Source organism: Betta splendens, chromosome 16 (genome assembly GCF_900634795.4).
Source record: "Betta splendens chromosome 16, fBetSpl5.4, whole genome shotgun sequence".
Classification (NCBI taxonomy): domain Eukaryota; kingdom Metazoa; phylum Chordata; class Actinopteri; order Anabantiformes; family Osphronemidae; genus Betta; species Betta splendens.
Window position 1 is genome coordinate 7835361 of NC_040896.2, and position 19521 is coordinate 7854881.

Below are 19521 nucleotides of genomic sequence, written 5' to 3' on the forward strand. Positions count from 1 at the left end.
GGAACGACGCGGCGATGGCAACTTAGTCCGTCGTCTTCGTTCGCGCAAAGCGGCGGGTCACGCGCCGTAATCCGTCCCGCAGGCGGTGGACGGCGGACGCCTCCTGTCCGTCTGTGGACAGATTATCCCGCACAGGTGGACGGCAGCGCAGTTTAGGGAGGGAGCAGCAGTGCACGGATGCCCTGCGCGTCAGTATCTCTCCCTCCCTCTCTCTCTCTTTCCAGCAGTAGCGAGAAAGTGAGCGAGGGATGAAGAGAGAGAGGGAGATGTTTAGAAGGGGTGGGGCTGCTGGATCCCCGCTGGGACCCGGGGCGAGTTAAAGCCCAGCACGAAGCTCTAACCACTAGTTTCCTCGGTGTCTATGCGTCTCGCTCTTTCTATTTCCCCTCCACGCGCTGCAGACATGCGCACGCAGCACAACGTTGAGCCAGAAGCGTCATCCAGTAGCCTCGAAGCCAAGACGCACATGCAGAAAGTTTGTGTCATCTCCAGCGTCCGATCAGCTGCGGGATTTGCATAATACGCTGCACGCTGGCAATTTGGAAAGGCGCATTTCTATTATATGCAGCGCTGCGAGGTGCTTTACGCCATGATAAAATCAGCCACGCTTGCAGAGTCAGCGCGCCTGTCTGCCACTCTGTCCACGGCACAACGCATAGCAACGCGCTGACTTCATGGCAACGGGCGTTCGGAGCGTCACACGCGCGGATGCGCGTTCTCGGACCGTCGTCCGCTACGGGCGCATCGCCCCTGAATGTCAATGCATTTGGTTCTGAATATCAGATGAATTTTCGCCACTGACCGAACTGGGACGAAGGCCGGTTCATGTGGACCGCGACCAATCAGAGCGGAAAGTTATAATAACAGCGATTTGAGCAATGAGCAACGAGCACTTCCAGAGGGGTACAGGGTAACTTAGATCTGTTTCCATGACAACTGTGGGTTTGAAGCAACTTTTTAAGCGTTGCGCTTTGCTAACGGCGCCACAGTCCCTTAACACAGGCGAGTTAGAGAGGGATAAAAATAACACGACCTCCATGTAGGTGCTGGACGCCATTCATGCTTTGCTCCAGCTCAGATTGAGTCTTTGTTTGGTTTCGTATGAACGTAAACACTCCTGAAAGCGTGATTGTGCGTCTCCAGGCACAGGGTTTAAGGATGCCAGCAAACAGTTCAGCTACTTCACCCCCCACAGATCCTCTCCCCTGTCTTTCTCTCTCCCTCCGTGTAACACACTCTGTCTGCTCTATAATTATTTCCATGGTTACCATTAAGGATGTGAAGCTGAGCTTGATGTACTACGGTAGTAATCTTTTCCCCCTCTCTCATCCGCCGCTGCTTCGTCTGCAGCCTCCTCTCCTTTCTCGCGCTTCTCGTGGAATCTGCTTAATACCAACGTTTCACTCCAAGCCGATACATGCGCAGACCCACACTCATGTAATCCATATGTAAGCAAGACAGTCGATCGGTCCAGAAAAGAATTAATGAGACGGCGCTGAAGCACTTAAAGCTTCACATTCATGTTAGTGTTTCACTCTTTAAGCGTGAGGCTGTGGTTTTAGCATTTAGCTCCATTTGAAACAGGCAAAATGGGACTTTACAAGATTTCATATCATTTCATAGATTTAGTCGAACCAAAACTTTTTCCTCATGCATCAAGTTCTGTCTGAACTGCTCTGAACTCGTGCCCCTTCTTTTTTGCAGAGCCCGGCTCTGTCCGAAGGTCACCGCATCACTAGGATCCTGCAGCCGTCAGGTGGAGGCGAGAGGCTTAGTTCCCCCAGGACAGATGTGAAGGTAACGCAGTCCCGTTCACTGCCTACTAAAACACCGTCCCAGGGAACACGACAACAGGTACCATGGCTCTGATACGCTATGAATGAGTCACACCCTCCTGTCGCTCCAAAGCTGACCGTCAGCTCCGATTCCAGAGGAACCACTGCAGAGCAGACGCCTCCGTGTCTCAGCCTCCGTGTCTCAGCTTCCGTGTCTCTGCTTCCGTGTCTCCTGCAGATGGAGGTTGTGGCTGACAGCAGAGGAAGGAAGCGGACGACTTGTAACGGGAAACGCGCTGTGACAGCTACAAACCTGAGGAGGAGGAGGCTGAGCTGGGAGGCAGCGGCGCCACAGACGGATGATGGATGAGGGAACATGGAGGCCGGGACGGAAGGAACGCGTGCCGCCACCTGCTCGGTGACTACGCGGTGCCGGACGGGTCGGCCCGTGTTCTGCTCAGGTGGGATCCACTGATCCACTAAAATGAAATAAATGTTTTAAACATCCGCCGAGGCCCAAACCAGCGCAGCGTCTGCAGCCTCGCGTCAGCGACAGCGTGTACTTCTCATCATTTTGCCCCCAGCTTCGTCTTCCTCCGCCGCCACTCTGCAGCTTCACATGGCAGCGTTTCTGAACACAAGCCCACATCTTTAACCTTTCAAACGCTGCCACCTGCCAACGGAGCGCTGACCACCCACACATCCGCCGCGCCGCGCTCCCACCGCTCCGTTACAGCAAAGTCACCCGTGAATCATCAGAAACGCGCCAAATTCTGCTCCGCAAGCAGAAGCGGAAGGATGTGAGCGTTGGCCATCAGAAGCTGGTTACTGGGAGCACTGGGAGGACTGGGAGGACACACTGGGTGCAGGTGGGAGACGTCGACTTGCCCTGGCTTTAAAGCCCATTTTGCTTCTTTTTAGACCCAATGAACCCAGACTGAGAACGAGGAGGATCGTTTGCTTCCTGCATCTTAAAGCGTCACATAGTGAACGTTTCTCGTCCTCTCGTCCTTAAACAGATGGTGAAATGAGCCCCTGTGCTTCAGCCACACACGAACACCCCTTCGCTCGTCCTCTGCCTCGTTCACCCCCGTTTCCTCTGCAGACGACCCACGGAGCCCCCTCATCCCCGTGTGAGGCCCGACTCCACTGACCGGCGTTCCACCTGCACAGCGACGCGCACATATCGCCGCCTCTGTCACGTCCGCCTCCGCAAGCGCTCGTTTTGGAGAAGGAGCCGCTTGAAGGAACGCGACGCTGCATGTGGGGCATCGCAGCTCGGCCTCAGGAGAGAAAACGGAAAACAAACGTTTCACGCTGGCGCAGACACAGCAGAAGGAGCCGAGCTGCGTCTGACCTGGCAACCCCTGACCTGGCAACCCCACCCTCCTCTCCTCTCTCTCTGACTTCTATCTCAGTACTCAGTCCATCTCAGCTCCACCCTCCCTCTCTGCACCCGTCCTTCTATTCCCAGGCCACATTAAACTGCTGTGTACAGATATTCAATTAAAGGGCTGTTGCGTATAAACGGAGGAACCTAATGGCGGCGTACGCACACGCACACACTCAGGCACAGATCACCAGGGACGAGATGCAGACTAATATCACACACCAGTAGGTGCAAAGGGATGGGGCGTTCTCGAGATATTTGTCACTGAGATACAATTGGATTTATGCGTGCGCTGTACAAGACTGCAGATTTTATCATTCCACACTTCCTATTGGTAACTTGTTCTAAGACGACAGCACAGGACTCACGTTCTGTTTCTCTCTCCTTTTTCTCTTAGACGAATCCTCTGTGATAAAGCTCAAATCTATTTTTAAATCAATCAGAGAGCGGCTCTGACACACTGTCGTGTGTTTACTCGGTCTTTTGAGTTGCGCTGGATTCAGGGTTACATTCAAAGCACGTTTGTCTTCCAAAAAGAAGCAGCAAGCTTGAAATTATTTTGATATTTTTGGTATTTATTCAAATCTGACCTAAACAACTTTTGCAAACATTAGCAGAGGCTCCTTTTTAGGATGCATGGGTGTTTGTCCAAAAAAATAAATAAATAAGAAAGCCTTTAAACAGCAGCATGCCTCCTGCTTTAACATCATCTAAAGCTGCGATCCTTCGCTCCATTTATTGATCCATTTGCATCTATTTTTTTTTATCCATCATTATCACAGTTCACCTGCAGGTTTTTGATGAGGTCAATCAATACTTATTAAATGAAAAGTGCACACCTGAAGCAAGTGCACATGGAAGCTGTTAGTTTAATGAACCAGATAAAAAGCAGGTCACGGCGCTCCTCTCCTCATGCAGATTCTTATTGCCCAAAATGTTTCCTGCTACATTAAGAGGGAGAACAACGTTCTGCAGGACGAGAATACACAGAATACAGCAAACAGCAAACAGCCGCACGACTGGTCACCAGGTAAAGAGTTAAACTCGTCGTTACTGTGTCCAGTTGCTCAGAATGTCACGTCTGAGAAGTTAATGCTATAGTAGAATCAAAAAGAGAAAATATGAAAAAAACTTTCACTTGTACTTAATAATAATTTTCATCAATTCATTGAGTTTGAGCCTTTTACCAGCTCAGATGCTATGTGTGTGTGTGTGTGTGTGTGTGTGTGTGTGTGTGTGTGTGTGTGTGTGTGTGTGTGTGTGTGTGTGTGTGTGTGTGTGTGTGTGTTCATTGTCTATTAAACACCGTTCTATATTTAAACTCCCTCAGTGACGTTTTGGGCCGAGCAGCGTTTTAATCCTGTACGAGGTTCGGTGTTTTATAGATCAACACTTTGAGGATTAGAACATTAACGACGGCACAAATTTACCATTAAAGCTACAAATGGTAGAAAGAGACGACCACTTAGGACCAGACAGACTTAAACTTGGCAGCAGAAACGTTCCAGCTTATGTCCGGCCCTCAGAGTTGCTTGGCTGTGAAAAGGGTTCAAATTATGGTCGTTTTACAGCCACTTACTGTAACAGAAGTGGTGCTGGGGTCGCAGCCACCAACCCTTCATGGCAGACAGGACTGTAATAGCCGCCTCCAGCCATTTCCCACTGCGTCCTCAAGTGTATTTCACTCTTTTGCCATGGGGGTAAAAGCGCCAGGAGCTCTGTCAAGAACGCTGCTGCTCGATTTCACTGTGCATCCATCCGTCTGCTGCAATGAGCCCCTGTGCCCACAAGGCCTCATTAAGAAAGCCAGTCATGACACCTGGTGGCTGCTGCTGATGCTGGGAAGCTAGGGTTAGCAGGAAGCTAAGGTTAGCAGGAAGCTAGGGTTAGCAGGAAGCTAAGGTTAGCAGGAAGCTAAGGTTAGCAGGAAGCTAGGGTTAGCAGGAAGCTAAGGTAAGCAGTAAGCTAAAGGTTAGCAGGAAGCTAAGGTTAGCAGGAAGCTAGGGTTAGCAGGAAGCTAAGGTTAGCAGGAAGCTAGGGTTAGCAGGAAGCTAAGGTAAGCAGTAAGCTAAAGGTTAGCAGGAAGCTAAGGTTAGCAGGAAGCTAGGGTTAGCAGGAAGCTAAGGTTAGCAGGAAGCTAAGGTTAGCAGGAAGCTAAGGTTAGCAGGAAGCTAGGGTTAGCAGGAAGCTAAGGTTAGCAGGAAGCTAAAGGTTACAGCGCTCTATATACATCTAGAGTCTATAGGCCACTGATCTGACACCACTGAGCTATTCAACAGTACACTGCAGCGCCTTCAGCGTTAGAACTGTGCCTCATCCAATTTAGTACAATAGTTAATTGTCCTAACACATTGAGTTAATGCTAAATGTTGTTCCTACTGGTTGTTTGTGACAGTCCTAATGAATCTCCCTCCATTTAATTATATTTACTGCAAAACACAGCAGTGTGAGTTCTCAGTCTGATTTGGTGACAATTGTTTTTTCAACTGTGTGCTTATTTCTGCTGCTTCAGCAAATTTCAAATAGATTTCTCTCTCAAAACCTTTTAGTATAATTAAACATAAAGGGACTTCAGAAGGTAAACAAGTTTGAAATGAAAAAAATGTTGCAATGAAAATATTAATTTACTACAAAATGAATGGTGTTGAAGGGTAAAGTGGGGTAAAGTATTATCCAGCATGAGTTTGAAGTCAGTGAAAGCAGAGAGCTACTGAGCGCATGCACTCAGTCAGATTAAAAGAAGGAGAGCTGCAGGAGAGCGACGGCCATCTTGTCTGGAGGTAACAGAGTTTCATGCTGACTATCAAACGTCCCGGGGAAACATATTAAACATGTGAGCCAAGCTGTCTACTCATCATAACACCATCCCAGGGGACACGTTCAGGCTGGTGGATCCACACTGTCACGAGGTCCAAAGCTTTGTTTGATGCCGTATTTTATGTACGTCAGTGTGCAGCGAGAATGAGCTCGGAGCAGTCAGGTCGTCAGCTGTGATCAAACAGTATCCGATAAAATAACTGTTCCTAAACCTCAACACTGAGACGTGAAAAGTGAAGGGACACAAACGAGACAAGCAGGCTGCAAACAGCAAAGAAGACAAAACCCAGACTAAACGTCCCTGCTTGTGATAAAGCTTTAGCACCCGGCTGAATCGCTTCCAGCTGAAACAGGCTTAAAACTATAAAAACAGATGTAAAATGTCTAATGTCCGGCCTCGAGAAGGTTCCGCCTTTGGCGCTTCAATGCATTTGTTTTACATTTCAATCAAAGTGATCATGTTGTAACTGTAAATTCACTTCAAACTGAGTGTTTACTTTACACCTGGCTGAATTCTGCTCCTGCGGATGCGTTTGTATGTGCAGGGTTGTAGCAGAACCAACGCGCTGCAGAGGAAAACTCACATCAGCGCTGTGAACTTGAAATTCAGCGCCACGTGCACGACTGATGGGTGTTTGACGGCCGCTGGAACCATGCGCGGCGGCGCCGTGCCGGCCGGGCGTCCCGCGTTCACCGGCGTTCTGCACAGAGACGAGCCTCAAAGGGCCGTTTGCAAGATGTCCGCCTGCTGGATTACAGGAGAGCTGTTTGTTTTGTGTAAAACATCACAAGTACGTTCCTGAACCTCATCTGTATGATAATGAGAGAGGCGCCGCCTTCCCTGTGTAGCTAAGTTAATACAGACCACAGTCAAGTGTCTATGTGGGAGTCACAGCACGCAGGTACGTACTGTGGCTGAGACGTCGGCTTCTGCCAGGTGTCATGGCCGACGCGGGGCCGAGTTCGGCCAAACGCCGAAGCTTAACGCGCTCTCACCATCAGACCCGGTCCCTGTGGACTCGGGTCCCAGCAGGACTGGATGTGGGCCTGGTTCTGTGACCAGCGCTGGCAGCGGAGGAGCCCCGTGCGCGGCGCCGGCTGTCGCTCAGAGCGACGCCGCCGGCCCCTCCTTCCTCTCGCTACCTCCTCCCTTCACGCGAGCCGCGGAGGTTTGATAATGTAGCTGTCCGCTGCATCACACCAGCCCACGGGTCTCATCACTCAGGGACACGTTTCACGTTATATAATGGTGCATTTACATCATTTTACATAAGAATCCTTAAATTGTGGCGTTAGGAGTGCCCCGGTGGTTTCATCTGTAAATGCCAGCTGTGACCACAAGCACTGCAGACAGAAGATGGAGGATGTGGAGAAACCCTGGAAAACTGAACTCCATGTAAACAAGCTAACAAAGCCAGTTAGTGGCTTAAATACTGGAGCAACACCGTAAGAAGCCGCTCCTGGAGCGAGGCTAATTCACAGTCTATCGATTGGACCTATAGCAGCGACCGACCGCCGATGCCTCATCAGATGCTGCTCTCGTTTTGCCGTCTGTCAAAAGCTGAACGCAGCAGCACAGCGAACCATTTGTATTCATTTGAGGCTCCAAAGAGACGACAGCTGGATGATTCAGCAAATCTCTCCACAAACAAGTCCAAACTTGATGCGGGCTCGGGGTGATGGGGGCCTTTACTTCCCCCAGTGACTGGAGCACACGTAGATTGATTCATAAGGAACTCTCGGGGTCTGTGTTGAATCCAGCTTTATTAAAAGGCAGACGTGACAACTTAAATATACTTTTAAACATCCCTTGGTGGCTTTTCTGCAGCCAGTTAATGGGTCCATCAGGAGTAAAAACACTAAAGCCTCACAGATTGGTCTTTGGCTGGTCTTTGCTCTATTGATTAAACTAGGGAAGAATTGTGCTGCTTGCGCTTTAGGATCATTTTAGTGCCATCACTAAAGCAAAGGGGCCAAATACAAACTGAGTCTAACAATTTATGAAAGTATTTCACAAGTTAATGCTTGACTTCTATGAAGTCAAATGGCGCTAAAGCAGCCGATCAACTGAGCCTGTTCTTTTACTGACGTCTCCCAGAGCGATGACGTACAAGGATCGGCTTCCAGCCACATGTTTGTCTCCGTGCCGCGAAGTCGTACTGATGAACAGCAGCAGATGAACAAAAAGCATTTAAGGCCAAATTCATTAATAGAGATTATCTCAGCACATTCTGGAGAGGTTAATGAGGAACAGAGGGAGAGAAAGTCAATGTTTTCTTACTATCTCCGAAAAGCTCCCAAAACTAGAGTCCTCAAATCAAACCTGGCAACGTAGCGCAGGTCACCTTTATACTGACTCTCTAAAGGTTTTGTTCGTCTATAGTAAAGTCAAAGTAAAATGAAGTACACCGACATTTGAACTGCCACCACATTTGAATGGACGCCTCAGAGGCTGGACTTGGTTAAGATAATATGCTTGGAACTATTTCCTGCAGCACACTGGCATCGACACCACTACTAAAATGTATGTTCACATTATATATGTTAATATTATATATAAAACATACAAGTGAAAGAAACGTTTGTCTAGTTAAGAAAAGTCATTTTCTCCTGTCACAATAATGAAGCCTTAATTAAGCTCCATGTTCGTTAAATTCTTGTGCTCCGCTGTAATTATCCAGCAACATTTATTTTGTCATTATATGTTAATCACGTCCCCAACTTTAAAATGTTTCCTGAGCCCGTAACGGGTGACGCGGGGGGAGGAAAGTGGCGGCGTCTCCACTGCTTGATGTCACGTGACGGCAACAGACGAGCTGCGTGAAAAGGCAGCGCGTGTGTGACTAATGGCCGATCAAGTGCGGACCCGACATCGTCCTCACGCGCGCGTTACCACATCAGGAATCCAGCTGAGACCCTTGTCAAACGTCTCCATTCATCAGAATCAGGAGGAAAATGCTGGTGATGGACGGCGCTCCCAGGTTGATGCATCAGCGCTGTCACAGACGCACGGACGCTGTTTGGCAGATGCTGCATTATCTGCAGTTTAATCTCCGCTCAGCGCACGCAAACACTGCGTGAACCCGCAGCCCCTCTTTAAAGCCAACATCATGCCTTTCAGTTCTATGAAAGTCGCATTTCATTCATCATGCGGACAAGTACAAATGATCCGAATGTTCCCAAGATGTGCTGAGAGTGAGGCCGCTTCAAAGAGACGCTGCGGAGCTCACTCCTCCATCGCAGCCTCCGCCTTCAAACACACTTGACCTTGGTGCTGTTTGGTTTCTAGTTAGGCCCCAAACTGAGCAACTAAAATAGCTGCTGTGGTCCTGTGCTGCTCAGTGGGCAGCTCATTGCTTTAATTACCAACAGTGATACTGACCCTATTAAGGATTTGTGAAAAAATGTGGTCAGAAATCAATTATGATCAAATGTAAGGCTGTGATAAAACACTGGGGACTGATTATTGAAGGCTTATTAACTTACTACATGTCCAGTGGAGTTTGGCTTAATGTTGGCTTAATGTTGGCTTAATGTTGGCAAAAATTCATATTTGTATCTACATATTAATTCATTTCCAGCCCAGGAAGATTCCGAAAATTGGAAGCACAGTAGAACCGTAGTAGGTTCCAATCACCACAGAACCAGCAGGACACATCTTACTGGATGTGTGACTGCACCAGTGGAACCAGTTTAACAGCTGATCTGCATATGTTCATGCACTGACTCAACAAACATGAAAAACGTACTAATCTAATGTCGCCATTAAACTGTGACCACCTTCATTTGCCTTTTTGTACATCTGATAATTACTAATTGCCTGAGGCCAATTAATCAGTTTTGGTTCTTTGGGTTTAGTCTCCGTGTGTTTACAATATGCTTACACAAGGACAAGACGAGCTGACGCTGCTGTACAGTGTGTCAGGATGTGGTGGGACCATGTAAACGGAGGTCACCTAGAGGTCAGACGGCCACTGGTGCAGAAGAGTGGGAAACATTCACCCACTTGACTCAGCACAAACGTTTGGGGGCAAAGAGGCAGAACCGTAGATGGAAGACGTCGCAAGGGAGACCCTCAAAAATGCTGATGGCAAAAAGAGGAAAGGAAAGTGAACGGGACCTTTGTAGAAGCTCACAGTGATTGAGGCTAAACAAGCAAGAAGGCAGGAAAGTGGCACAGAAGCTAGAACAACGATGAGAAGGAAGTTCACAGGCAGATAAAACACATCGACAGGCATGATATATAATACATACATGAAATCAGATTACACTGAAGCTGAACCTGATGGAATAACCAGTCACAATGTGGCAGGAAGAAAACAGCTGCCTAAAGTGCAGATCAGACCTGGAGCTTTTATCTGCACTTACATGCAGAGACGCGAGTAACAGGTGGAGTAATGGCTGCAAAGAGCTTTGCATCAAGCCCGTTGCTATGCAACAGTGCAACTGTTACAAGAGCGCTCACCTATAATAACACAGGCCGCGATGTGTCTCTGAATCAAACCGGGCGCCAGGAACAGAAGTTGATTAAAGTCGACGCATACGAGGCGACACCAAAAATACCACACGTTGAACAGCGTGTGTTTAAAGGGCCGGTCCGTCTCCTGAGTCCTGCTGTATGTTCCAACAGCAGCCGAATGCTCAGGGGGGTTAAAGAGGCCTAATCATCATCATCATCATCATCATCATCTCAATCATAATCATCATCATCATCAGGCCTTTTCTCTCAAAGATACATTATAAAGTTCAGCTGGAGCACAGTCGACCACTGCGTTGAGCTGGTTACACACTTAACACCCATAACATCCACTGAACAAAGGCACCTTCTTTATTGATCTGAACCAGGACCAGTGAAGGACGGGGAACACATTCAGACTTTTATTTTTGCTTTTCGGATGATAACGGCCGTCTGCTCACCCATCTCCGGATGGTGCCGTCCCTCAACAGGAACGCTGACCGTCCGCCGCAGCAGCTTGTTCCTGTGGGACTCTGAGCGCCTCTCGCGCATCAGCAGAGGGTGAACCTGCAGAGAGACAGCACAACGTCAGCACACAAACACGGCCTCGCACGGCGTGGACAACAGCAGCACGGGTGCAACCGGCCTCCTCAGGTAACCAGCAATCAGCTGCTGCCAGCGTGGCTGATGAAAACAGCAGAGTTGAGCAGGTAGATAAATCTGGTGTGACTAGTAACATATTCCAGCCTATCTGAGGTGAGGCTGGCGGTCGCATCGCATTCTTCAGTAAAATAAATGTAAAATGTCAGAAAAATGGAAGACTTCACACTTTAACAGCAGCTCGCTGAGCGATCCAGCATCTGATGTAGAAGCACCGGAAACTAAAAGTAGAAGAGGAGAGAGAAATATATATGGAAAAAGTCCACATTTACAGCTCAGCCACACTTGGCCCCACGGTCCCTGAATTCATAACAGTGAGACGTGAGGGGAAATGGATGGGAGAATGTGCCACACTAATCACAAACTCCGGTCCTGTGGAAACATCCTAGTTAGACACAGAAAATGCAGCGTACGCACTAGCGAGCCATAAATCCTGACTGAACGCGAGGCTCGTATGTTATGGCTGCGACACAACACAAAGTTGGAAAACGTGTTCTGGTTCGAGGACCTGAGGACAGAGGACAGTTAAACATAGAGGTTCGACTCAACAGATGAAGTTTGACTCAACACAAAGTGCCTGATTTAGGACGTAAGCAGAGTTCACGCAGTAATAACACAAAAAGAAACGTGTTTTTAACATCTGACAGAAAGGCGCCGGCGCGGCCCGTCTGGGCCGCCCGGGGCCTCGGGGGCAGCGCCGGCAAACACTGAAGGACAGCGGCCGGTCGCTGAGCCGTGTGTCAGCAGACAGCGAGCGGCGCCGCTTTAAAGATGAAAGACGCAGCGCGTGAGCGCCCGTCGATGGCGTCTGTGAATGTGGAGAGAAACGCTGAACCCGGCATTTGTGTGTGTCCATCAAAGCGAGGACGCATTCAAATTTCATGGCGGCTGCTCCCGACTTCAAACCCGGAGGATTTCTCGCCGCGGCGCTGTTGTCGCATCACGCACACGTTTGTTTTCACCACTTGCGAGGAACAAGGACGACGCACACGCGTGAAGCTGAGCGGGAGACGCCTCGTTGGCCTTAATCAGGAACGAGCCTCGTAAATCAACAGCAAAGAGCCACGGAGCCGCAGTGGAACGCGGCCCTTTCTGGGGACCAACATTATTGCTTGTCGTGATGAAATTAAAGTACAGTAACAACTTCTTTGATGAAAAATATATTAGCATCATCCATTCTTTATGAGTGAGACCGAGCAGAGAATACACACTATGTTCATTTAGAGAGTTTGTTTATGTTGGAGCAATTGAGAAGGTTTTCCTGTCTTCTGTCGACTCTGGTCCTCAGTAATATAGAAATAAATACAGTCACTGACGTCCATCAAATACAGCTTCCAGCACAAGTTGGGAGAATCGTAAGTGCCTTGCTTTCATCTGCAGACAGGTCAACATTTTGTTCACCATAATATCAGTCACAGCTCTAAACTAATGACTAAATACCCCATCAGTCTCAGTTGTAAGGACAATAATGAAAACCCATCATGCTAATTAATGTGCAAGATCACGTAAAGTGACAGACATCGATTCAAACCCTTCAGTTTGATCAGACTTGTGAGTTTAGAATCTACAGGTTGGACTCATCATGTCAGAGGTTCAGTCACGGTACGTTGAAGTTCAGATTCAAGGCTCCATTTAGTCCAAGTTTTGTCAGTGCACGAGGCCTTTCTCTTTTAATTCTTTCTGGCAGATTAACGTGGGAAGCGGCAGCCGAGCGGCCGAGGACTCGGTTCAACTAATTGAATATGTTTTAATGACGAGCACCAGTGAAAGTACTGCAGCCACGGTGCTTCGTAGCCCTTCTACATCCACATTATCAGCTAAGTGGCTTCATGACGCTGAGCTGAGCTCCGAGGAGCAGCAGCAAACAGCAGCGTGGTCTGCGAGTGGGTCGGCCCGAGTCGGACGGGTCGTTGGGTTCACGGCAGGTACAGGTGCTGCTCCGCGCTGTCGGCTGTGGCCTCGGAGTCCAGAGGAGACACGTTTGTCCACAGAGTCAGTGGGAAGCAATGAAATACACCAAAAACATATCAGAAGGCTTTTCATTCTGATTTTAGCAGGTGGAAACTAGTATTTCACACCATTCGACTTTAGTCTATGAATATTAAAATGTTTAATTCATGTCAACACCCTTTAATTACAAGCAGCTAAAAGTTCTTTACAATGACGCTACAAGCTCCTCACCTCAACGCATGGACACACCTTTACTCTGCACCGACACCTCGACCCACAAGGAGCATCCTAACAATGCAGGTGGAAACGCCTGGAGGCTGGAATATGCATGCGTGTATAAATACATGAGCAGCAGCTGGACCTTTAGGGTTCTGGCTTGTGTTTAGGCAGCAAACGATCTCATCTCCTTTGAGGCGGAAAACGCTCGGTGGATTTAAATGAGCGACAACTGTTGGGGGAAAAGATCCATTTTTCATGAGGAATTTTAGTAATCAGACAATGATGAATGAACACGTTGTCACATCACAGTTCAGAACCCAACAGCTCTGCCGCAACATGTGAGACAGGGGACTGTCTTGGCACGAAGTGCTGGATGGAGGGATGGTGGAGGAGGAGAGGAGGAGGGAGCGGGAGCCCATCGATCTGAAGAGTAAGGAGGAGGGAGTGTTTGTGTTCAGCCTGGAGCAGCGCTGGACCATATGTCACTACTGCTTCCTCAGGCCCAGCTGTGATATGGTGGGACGCTGTGAATGAGGTGTGTGTGTGTGAGTAGATCAATGACTACCAACCAGTAGATTGTAATAATCTGTGATTTAGGCTTCGTTTTTATATTTGTAAAAGCAGCAGGATGAGGTGTTCCGGAGCTGGACTTTGAAAACAGTGAGTGCATCCGTGCTGCTGTGAATACACAATAAATAACTGAAAAGCAAATATTAGCTGAATTAGTGGCTTCTGTGCAGCTGCTAAGTGCACGGGAAAACTTCAAAGTGCCTTAAAGCGCAGCGCTGCACAGACGAACCTGGGCCCGGCGTAATTCTTCTTAATAAAAATGATAAATGGCATAGGATTGCTTTTAAGGTCGTTGTGATCTGGCAGCTGCTCTGGGTAAGTTGGCAGGAGACAAATTAGGCCTAGTTTCCCCTCTTCCTCTGGGTGCCTCACTGGTATTGAAGAAAGAAAAACTGTACACTATCCGCAGGGAGGAGCGAATTAATCAAACACTGAGAAAAAGGCCTTTTAAACCTTTGTATGTACTAGATGACCTTTAGACTTTGGTTTTTTTTCTGAGTGAGTGACAATTTGTGTTTTACTTTGACTTCACCTTAAGGGTCTGGGTCGGCCGGCGTCTCTCTGGTGCTGCCAACCTACATCTGTTACATAATTAATCCCACCGACTCGTTAACTACAGCGACATGAAGGAGTTCAAACACGCAGCGTTTTCCATCTCGGAGCAACTGCTCACGCGTGACAGCGGCGGCCACGGGCTCCGCTGACCGGCCGGTGCCTTTAAGGCCTCGCAGAGCGATGGAGGTCCCACCAGGACCGCGGGTACAGATCTGCTGGGCTCTACTGCTCCTCATCAGGGGGTCACAGAGTTCATTATTCCGGCGCCTGCTAACGCGCGGAGGCTCAACGCGGCTCCCGTCATTTCTTTTCTTTTACTGGCTCAGTTGGAGAAGTGCAGCGCGGCCACATGACTGGAGGACAGGGCACTGGTGCGTGGCAGCACTATATGGAACTCTGTCACCTCCGATTAATGTGAGACGAGAGGCGGAGGAGGCGGAGGATGGGAGGGGGGGTGACAGACAGGCTTCGCTGTCAGACCTCTCGCTCCCCCTAGAGGATGGAAGGAGGCAGAGCAGCCTGCGAAAAAAACCTTCAACTGCTTAGAGAATCACTGAGCCAGGAAACTCATCACTGCTCATCTCATCATCACTGCATTGATTTCCACCTATGACCATCCGTCTCACTATCACAGAACAGAGCAGAGCAGAGGTGGGAAAAGTCAAAGCAGATCAAATATAACCGGAGGTCTTCAGTCAAGGGGGTGTTGAAATAATTTCTGAAACATCTAAAAGGTCAATTTTATTTCTATGAGCAAACCATAAATGCCTGTTATGCGTCAGTTACCGAATGAAGAGCTGATTCTCCTGCTAACGGAAGCCACGCAGCTGATAGATTGTTATGCAGCGACACATGAACAGAACGTGTCGTGCTGCACAGACGGCCATGAGACGTCATGGAGTCGGTTCAACTGGTGGTTCCTCAGATATCGGCCTCGCTGAGCAGGAACGCTGGGCCACGTTCTGCTTCAGGCTGAGGAACGCGGCTCCGTTCCTCCTTCGACGCATCCCACAGAAGAGACGGACCGAACGACGACTCAGGAACGCGACAGCGAGCGAGAGGCCGCTGTAATTACAGGCCTCGTCTTCTGTCATTTCTAATCTCACAGGCCATTTTCTTTTAATTATTGGTATTTTGCCCTGGAGTCACAACGTGCTGCTCAGATAACACATCTTGTCACCGTCTTCATTATCCTATGGCCATTATAGCAGCTGAGGGTGAGGTGTTGGTGGGGGTGTAATCCCATTCTAGCCCTGTGAAGTGGCTGCTCTCCATCACTAGGAAACAGTTCACTGAACCCAACACACACACGCAGTTAACACAAATTTACATAGTGACAGAACAGAGGAGTGTGGTTGCATGAATCGACACCTCGGCTCCAGGGCTGGATTCAGAACCCACAAACCAACAGTGATAAAAAATGAAAAAGAGCGGCAAGTGAATGGAGCTGTGAGGAGCAGAGAGACAGGTGGCCTGTGGGAGAGCCAGCAACTCCTGCCAGTCACCCCAGAGTGAGAGGGGAGGATGACGGGAGGGCGGAGAGAGTGAATGAGTGAATGAGGTGAGAGGGCAGGAGAGGGGGAGATAACATCAAGCAGGGATGGAAGAGAAAGAGAGAAGAACAAAAAGGAGGTAATCGATGGAGGGATTAATGCAAGAACTGAGCCTGGAGGATGCACAGTAGAGGCAGCGATTGCTCTCATGTAAGCAAAAAGATAAAGGTGTGTGTTTAAGATGGGCCGATATCGAAATACAAGCGCCTGGCTCTCCGCTGATCCCCGCGCCTCCAGCGTGACTCTGAAGCCACCTAAAGCGAATGGGCCTAAATTGAAGGGCGAGCGCGTGGAGGAGAGAGGGAGGACGGGAGCGACGCCCGCTCTGCGTGAGGCAGGAGACAGGCATGAATATTTAATGCCTCTCGCTGTCGCCGCGGTGACGGCCATCAGCGCGTCAGTCCATTCACAGCTGCTGCATTATTGGCACAATTAGACAAGGATGGGGCTCTGATTAATTGAACTGGGCTCCGCGTCCAGTCCCTCCAGAGCAGCGCGGGCCTCTTATCGGGATCACAGTGAGTGATGACAAGTTGAAATACTATTGGCAGCCGTGCTCACACACAACAGTTGGGCCACTACCCGTATGCTTTGATTGGCCTCAATGATTCATTACTTTCTTGACACGCCAACAGAGCTAAGCATAGGAATCTGCCTCAGAGCAGCTTAAAGTATGCTGTAAAACACACATTAAATAAAAGGGAAACAAGATAAGACGTTTGAGGCTTTCAGCAGCTCTGTTAACGCTTTTACAGGTGGAGGAAGTCTGCCCTTTGTGAAGCGGAGGTGGAAAAGCTGAAGAACAGTACCCTCTCCTGGCCTGAACAGCAGGACCAGCTTCCAAACAGGCCCAGACGTTCAAGTCACCTGTAAATCACCCGGAGGAAAAGAGGCCAAACAATGAGGCAGTGATTCTCCAACACCAGCGTTCTGTCGACTGACGACTCAACAGATGGGAACGCGTTGATGCTAGAACTGTACGATGCGTTCACACACATCGGTCAGCGAATAGAGGATGTTTGTTTCTGCATGTACAAAGTCGCTGCTTCTAACATTCTAACATTAGCGAAACATGAGCCTGGACTCTTCCCACGTACTAATCAACCGAGAAATAAGCAAACTGCACAAAAACATCATCACTAACTACTCTGAGAGCGGCCTATTTGCTTTCTTAAGGCTTCAGCTGGTAGACAAAGGAGCTGGTGCTCTACAAAACTGTGATCGATGATGTAAATAACGCCTGTAATTACAACTGAACATCTTTTACACAAACAGCAATGAAAAACCTTTTTTACTGAAGCCCAGGGCATTAATCTGTGACTGGTCGTGGGGCTACAGTACCTCCTCCTGGTCCAACATGTAGAGCTGATTTCCGGAGCTCACGCGGAGACAGGCGTTCCAGCGGTCCTGGGGCGGGCGTTCGTGGGCGGGTCGGTCGTAGATGGGGCGCTCGTGGGCGGGGCGGTAGAAGGAGGGACGATCGAAGGACGGGCGGTCGAAAGACGGGCGGTCGTAGGACGGGCGGTCGTAGGACGGGCGGTCGAAGGACGGGCGGTCGTAGGTGGGACGCTCGTGTGTGGGGCGATCGTAAGAGGGAGCGTGGAAGGAGTGGATGTGGGAGCGATGATGGTGATGATGATAGGAGGGGGGGACGGCACACCTTGCATCTGGACGGGAGAGAAGAGGGTGAGGGGACAAGGGGGGAGGAAAGAGAAGGTCAGTTAGGATGGTTGCTAGGAGGCCTGGGATCACATGATGCATGCCTTAAAGGTCACTACAGGGTCACACGTTAGCGTGAGGAACAGCCTTTGCTTTCTGCAGCTAATTATCAGATTTTCACAATAAAATAATTTAAATAAAATAAGACACTGGTGTTAAACTGGAGGTAGAGATGAGTGGGTCACAGCCACGCGCTGGTTCAGTGTGTGAAGCTCCCATCACACCCAACGCATCTGAAAGTTACCACCTTTGTTCATTTCAGTCACAGCTAAAAAGTGATATTTGCCCAAATGAATCTTGAATTTAGCTCAGCACTCGGTCTAATCTCGTGTTCCGAGGCCCGAGGCTGCTCTGTCCCTGTGACGCTGCTGCTGACAGACAGTCAGAGAAACCAAATCGTGATCTTCTTGGTGGGGAACTAATCATCTTGGATGCTTCGCCTAATGCTGACGATCTTTTAATGTCTGAAGAAAGTAAAATGATATCTGAGGACTCCTAGAAACTGATCACAGCATAGGAGACATTAATATGGACGTTTGACTAGTCTCTATTTAAAAATGTGCAGTTTCTGGCATTATTAGGTTCATTTTAATTAAGAAGCCATTAAAGGCAAACATTAACATGAGCAGGTGTCTGATCCCAGGTCAGTATGTGGGGTGCCTTTGACCTGTTAACCACTCACTCAGGAGTTTGAGCCTCATTCATCTTCTCCCTGAAGCTGCACCTCCCATCGCTCACACACTTCACGAAACAACGCAGCGTATTTCTAGTTCCCAACCGCAGATTCCAAAAACAAACGTCTTGAGGCAATGCTGTCACTTTATTCCGCCTGATGCTGGAATTGAAAGACTCTTCTTTTATAATCTAAAGCCAGTGATTTGTGGTTGGGAGCTCAGTCACAATACGCTGCCTTCAAATGTTGCCCAAAGGCAAAAGACTGGATCAGCTCAAAATAAAAGCAAACAGCAGCATCTCTGTGTTTAGAATCACACGTCCTGCTCCAGTGTGGACATGCATGAACTGTTAACGTCAGGGAAGACTTTAAAGGGTGGGACTCAGGTCAAATACCAATCGGAGGCTCACACCTCCTGCACCAAAGCAGGGACGCATCCTCCCGTGTGACGTGTTCAGGCTGTGAACGCGTCAGACGGACAAATCTGAGGCACAGCAGCTGATGAGTTGAGGCGACACCCAGCAAAGTGACCACTGACCCTTTACACAGCTGTCAACAGCTGCACGCAGGACGCCGGCCCTTCTCCAGTGGAGACGACGCAGCAGGCGGGCAGGCATAACCATGTCGTTATGGAGAGAAAGGAGCTCAGTGGATCTTTTAGGGTTCTGTTTGAATTATGAATCAAGACGCTGAAATATAGATGATTCCCCAAACAAGCGCAGCTAATTAATACGGGCAATTGAAGGAAAGGGGGAACGGAGTATGGTAACATTCTCAGCAGAGTGAGGAAGGGTTGGGGGGGGCAGCATTCATTTAGATGCTGCAATGGAACAGGATCTGGTGCTTTGTGATCACCGTGGACCGACTGACGCGGACAGATTCTGGAGGCTGCATCAAAGGGACTTTGAAGAGGCCGCCCTCCTGTAAAATGTGACGTTACAGCAGCAAAAAGCAATGCGTGCATCTCGTGTTTGGGACAGATAGCGGCACCAACAGCCAGAACCTCAGCTTAGGCCCTGCCTGAAGAAACCACAGCTCCCAGTGACACCAGTAAAGGCAGCTGTGGCAGCTGTGGCCTACGTGCTGTACGCTGACCCTGCGGTCTCCATCACTGGGCCTCTTCCAGGCTTCTTCCACCTCCCGTTCTCCACGGCCTCCAGTCGGACCTTTGCGACCGTGCGGAG

General features: G+C 49.1%; 1 protein-coding gene and 1 long non-coding RNA gene across 15 annotated transcripts in view; one reads left to right on the plus strand and one right to left on the minus strand.

Annotated features, from left to right (window-relative positions):
- The window catches only part of syngap1b (synaptic Ras GTPase activating protein 1b), an 80653-nt gene that overhangs the window by 41285 nt on the left and 19847 nt on the right, over positions 1-19521 (minus strand). For 9 of the 10 annotated variants that reach the window (XM_055503309.1, XM_055503308.1, XM_055503311.1 and 6 more), the window contains exons 2-3: positions 17287-17612; positions 10900-11005 (exon numbers count right to left, since the gene is read on the minus strand). In XM_055503309.1, coding sequence (XP_055359284.1) covers positions 10900-11005; positions 17287-17612 — 432 coding nt within the window. The remainder of the gene's footprint in view (positions 1-10899; positions 11006-17286; positions 17613-19521) is intronic. The other variant, XM_055503312.1, reaches the window with a different exon arrangement.
- Positions 750-3837, plus strand: LOC114843430 (uncharacterized). Of its 5 annotated transcripts, none has more exons than XR_008692883.1 (3): positions 750-910; positions 1705-1797; positions 2014-3837. It is a non-coding gene; the product is annotated as an uncharacterized LOC114843430 (long non-coding RNA). The 5 variants fall into 5 exon arrangements; XR_003783581.3 differs by having other exon boundaries at positions 750-903; positions 1705-1854; positions 1932-3837; XR_008692882.1 differs by having other exon boundaries at positions 750-903.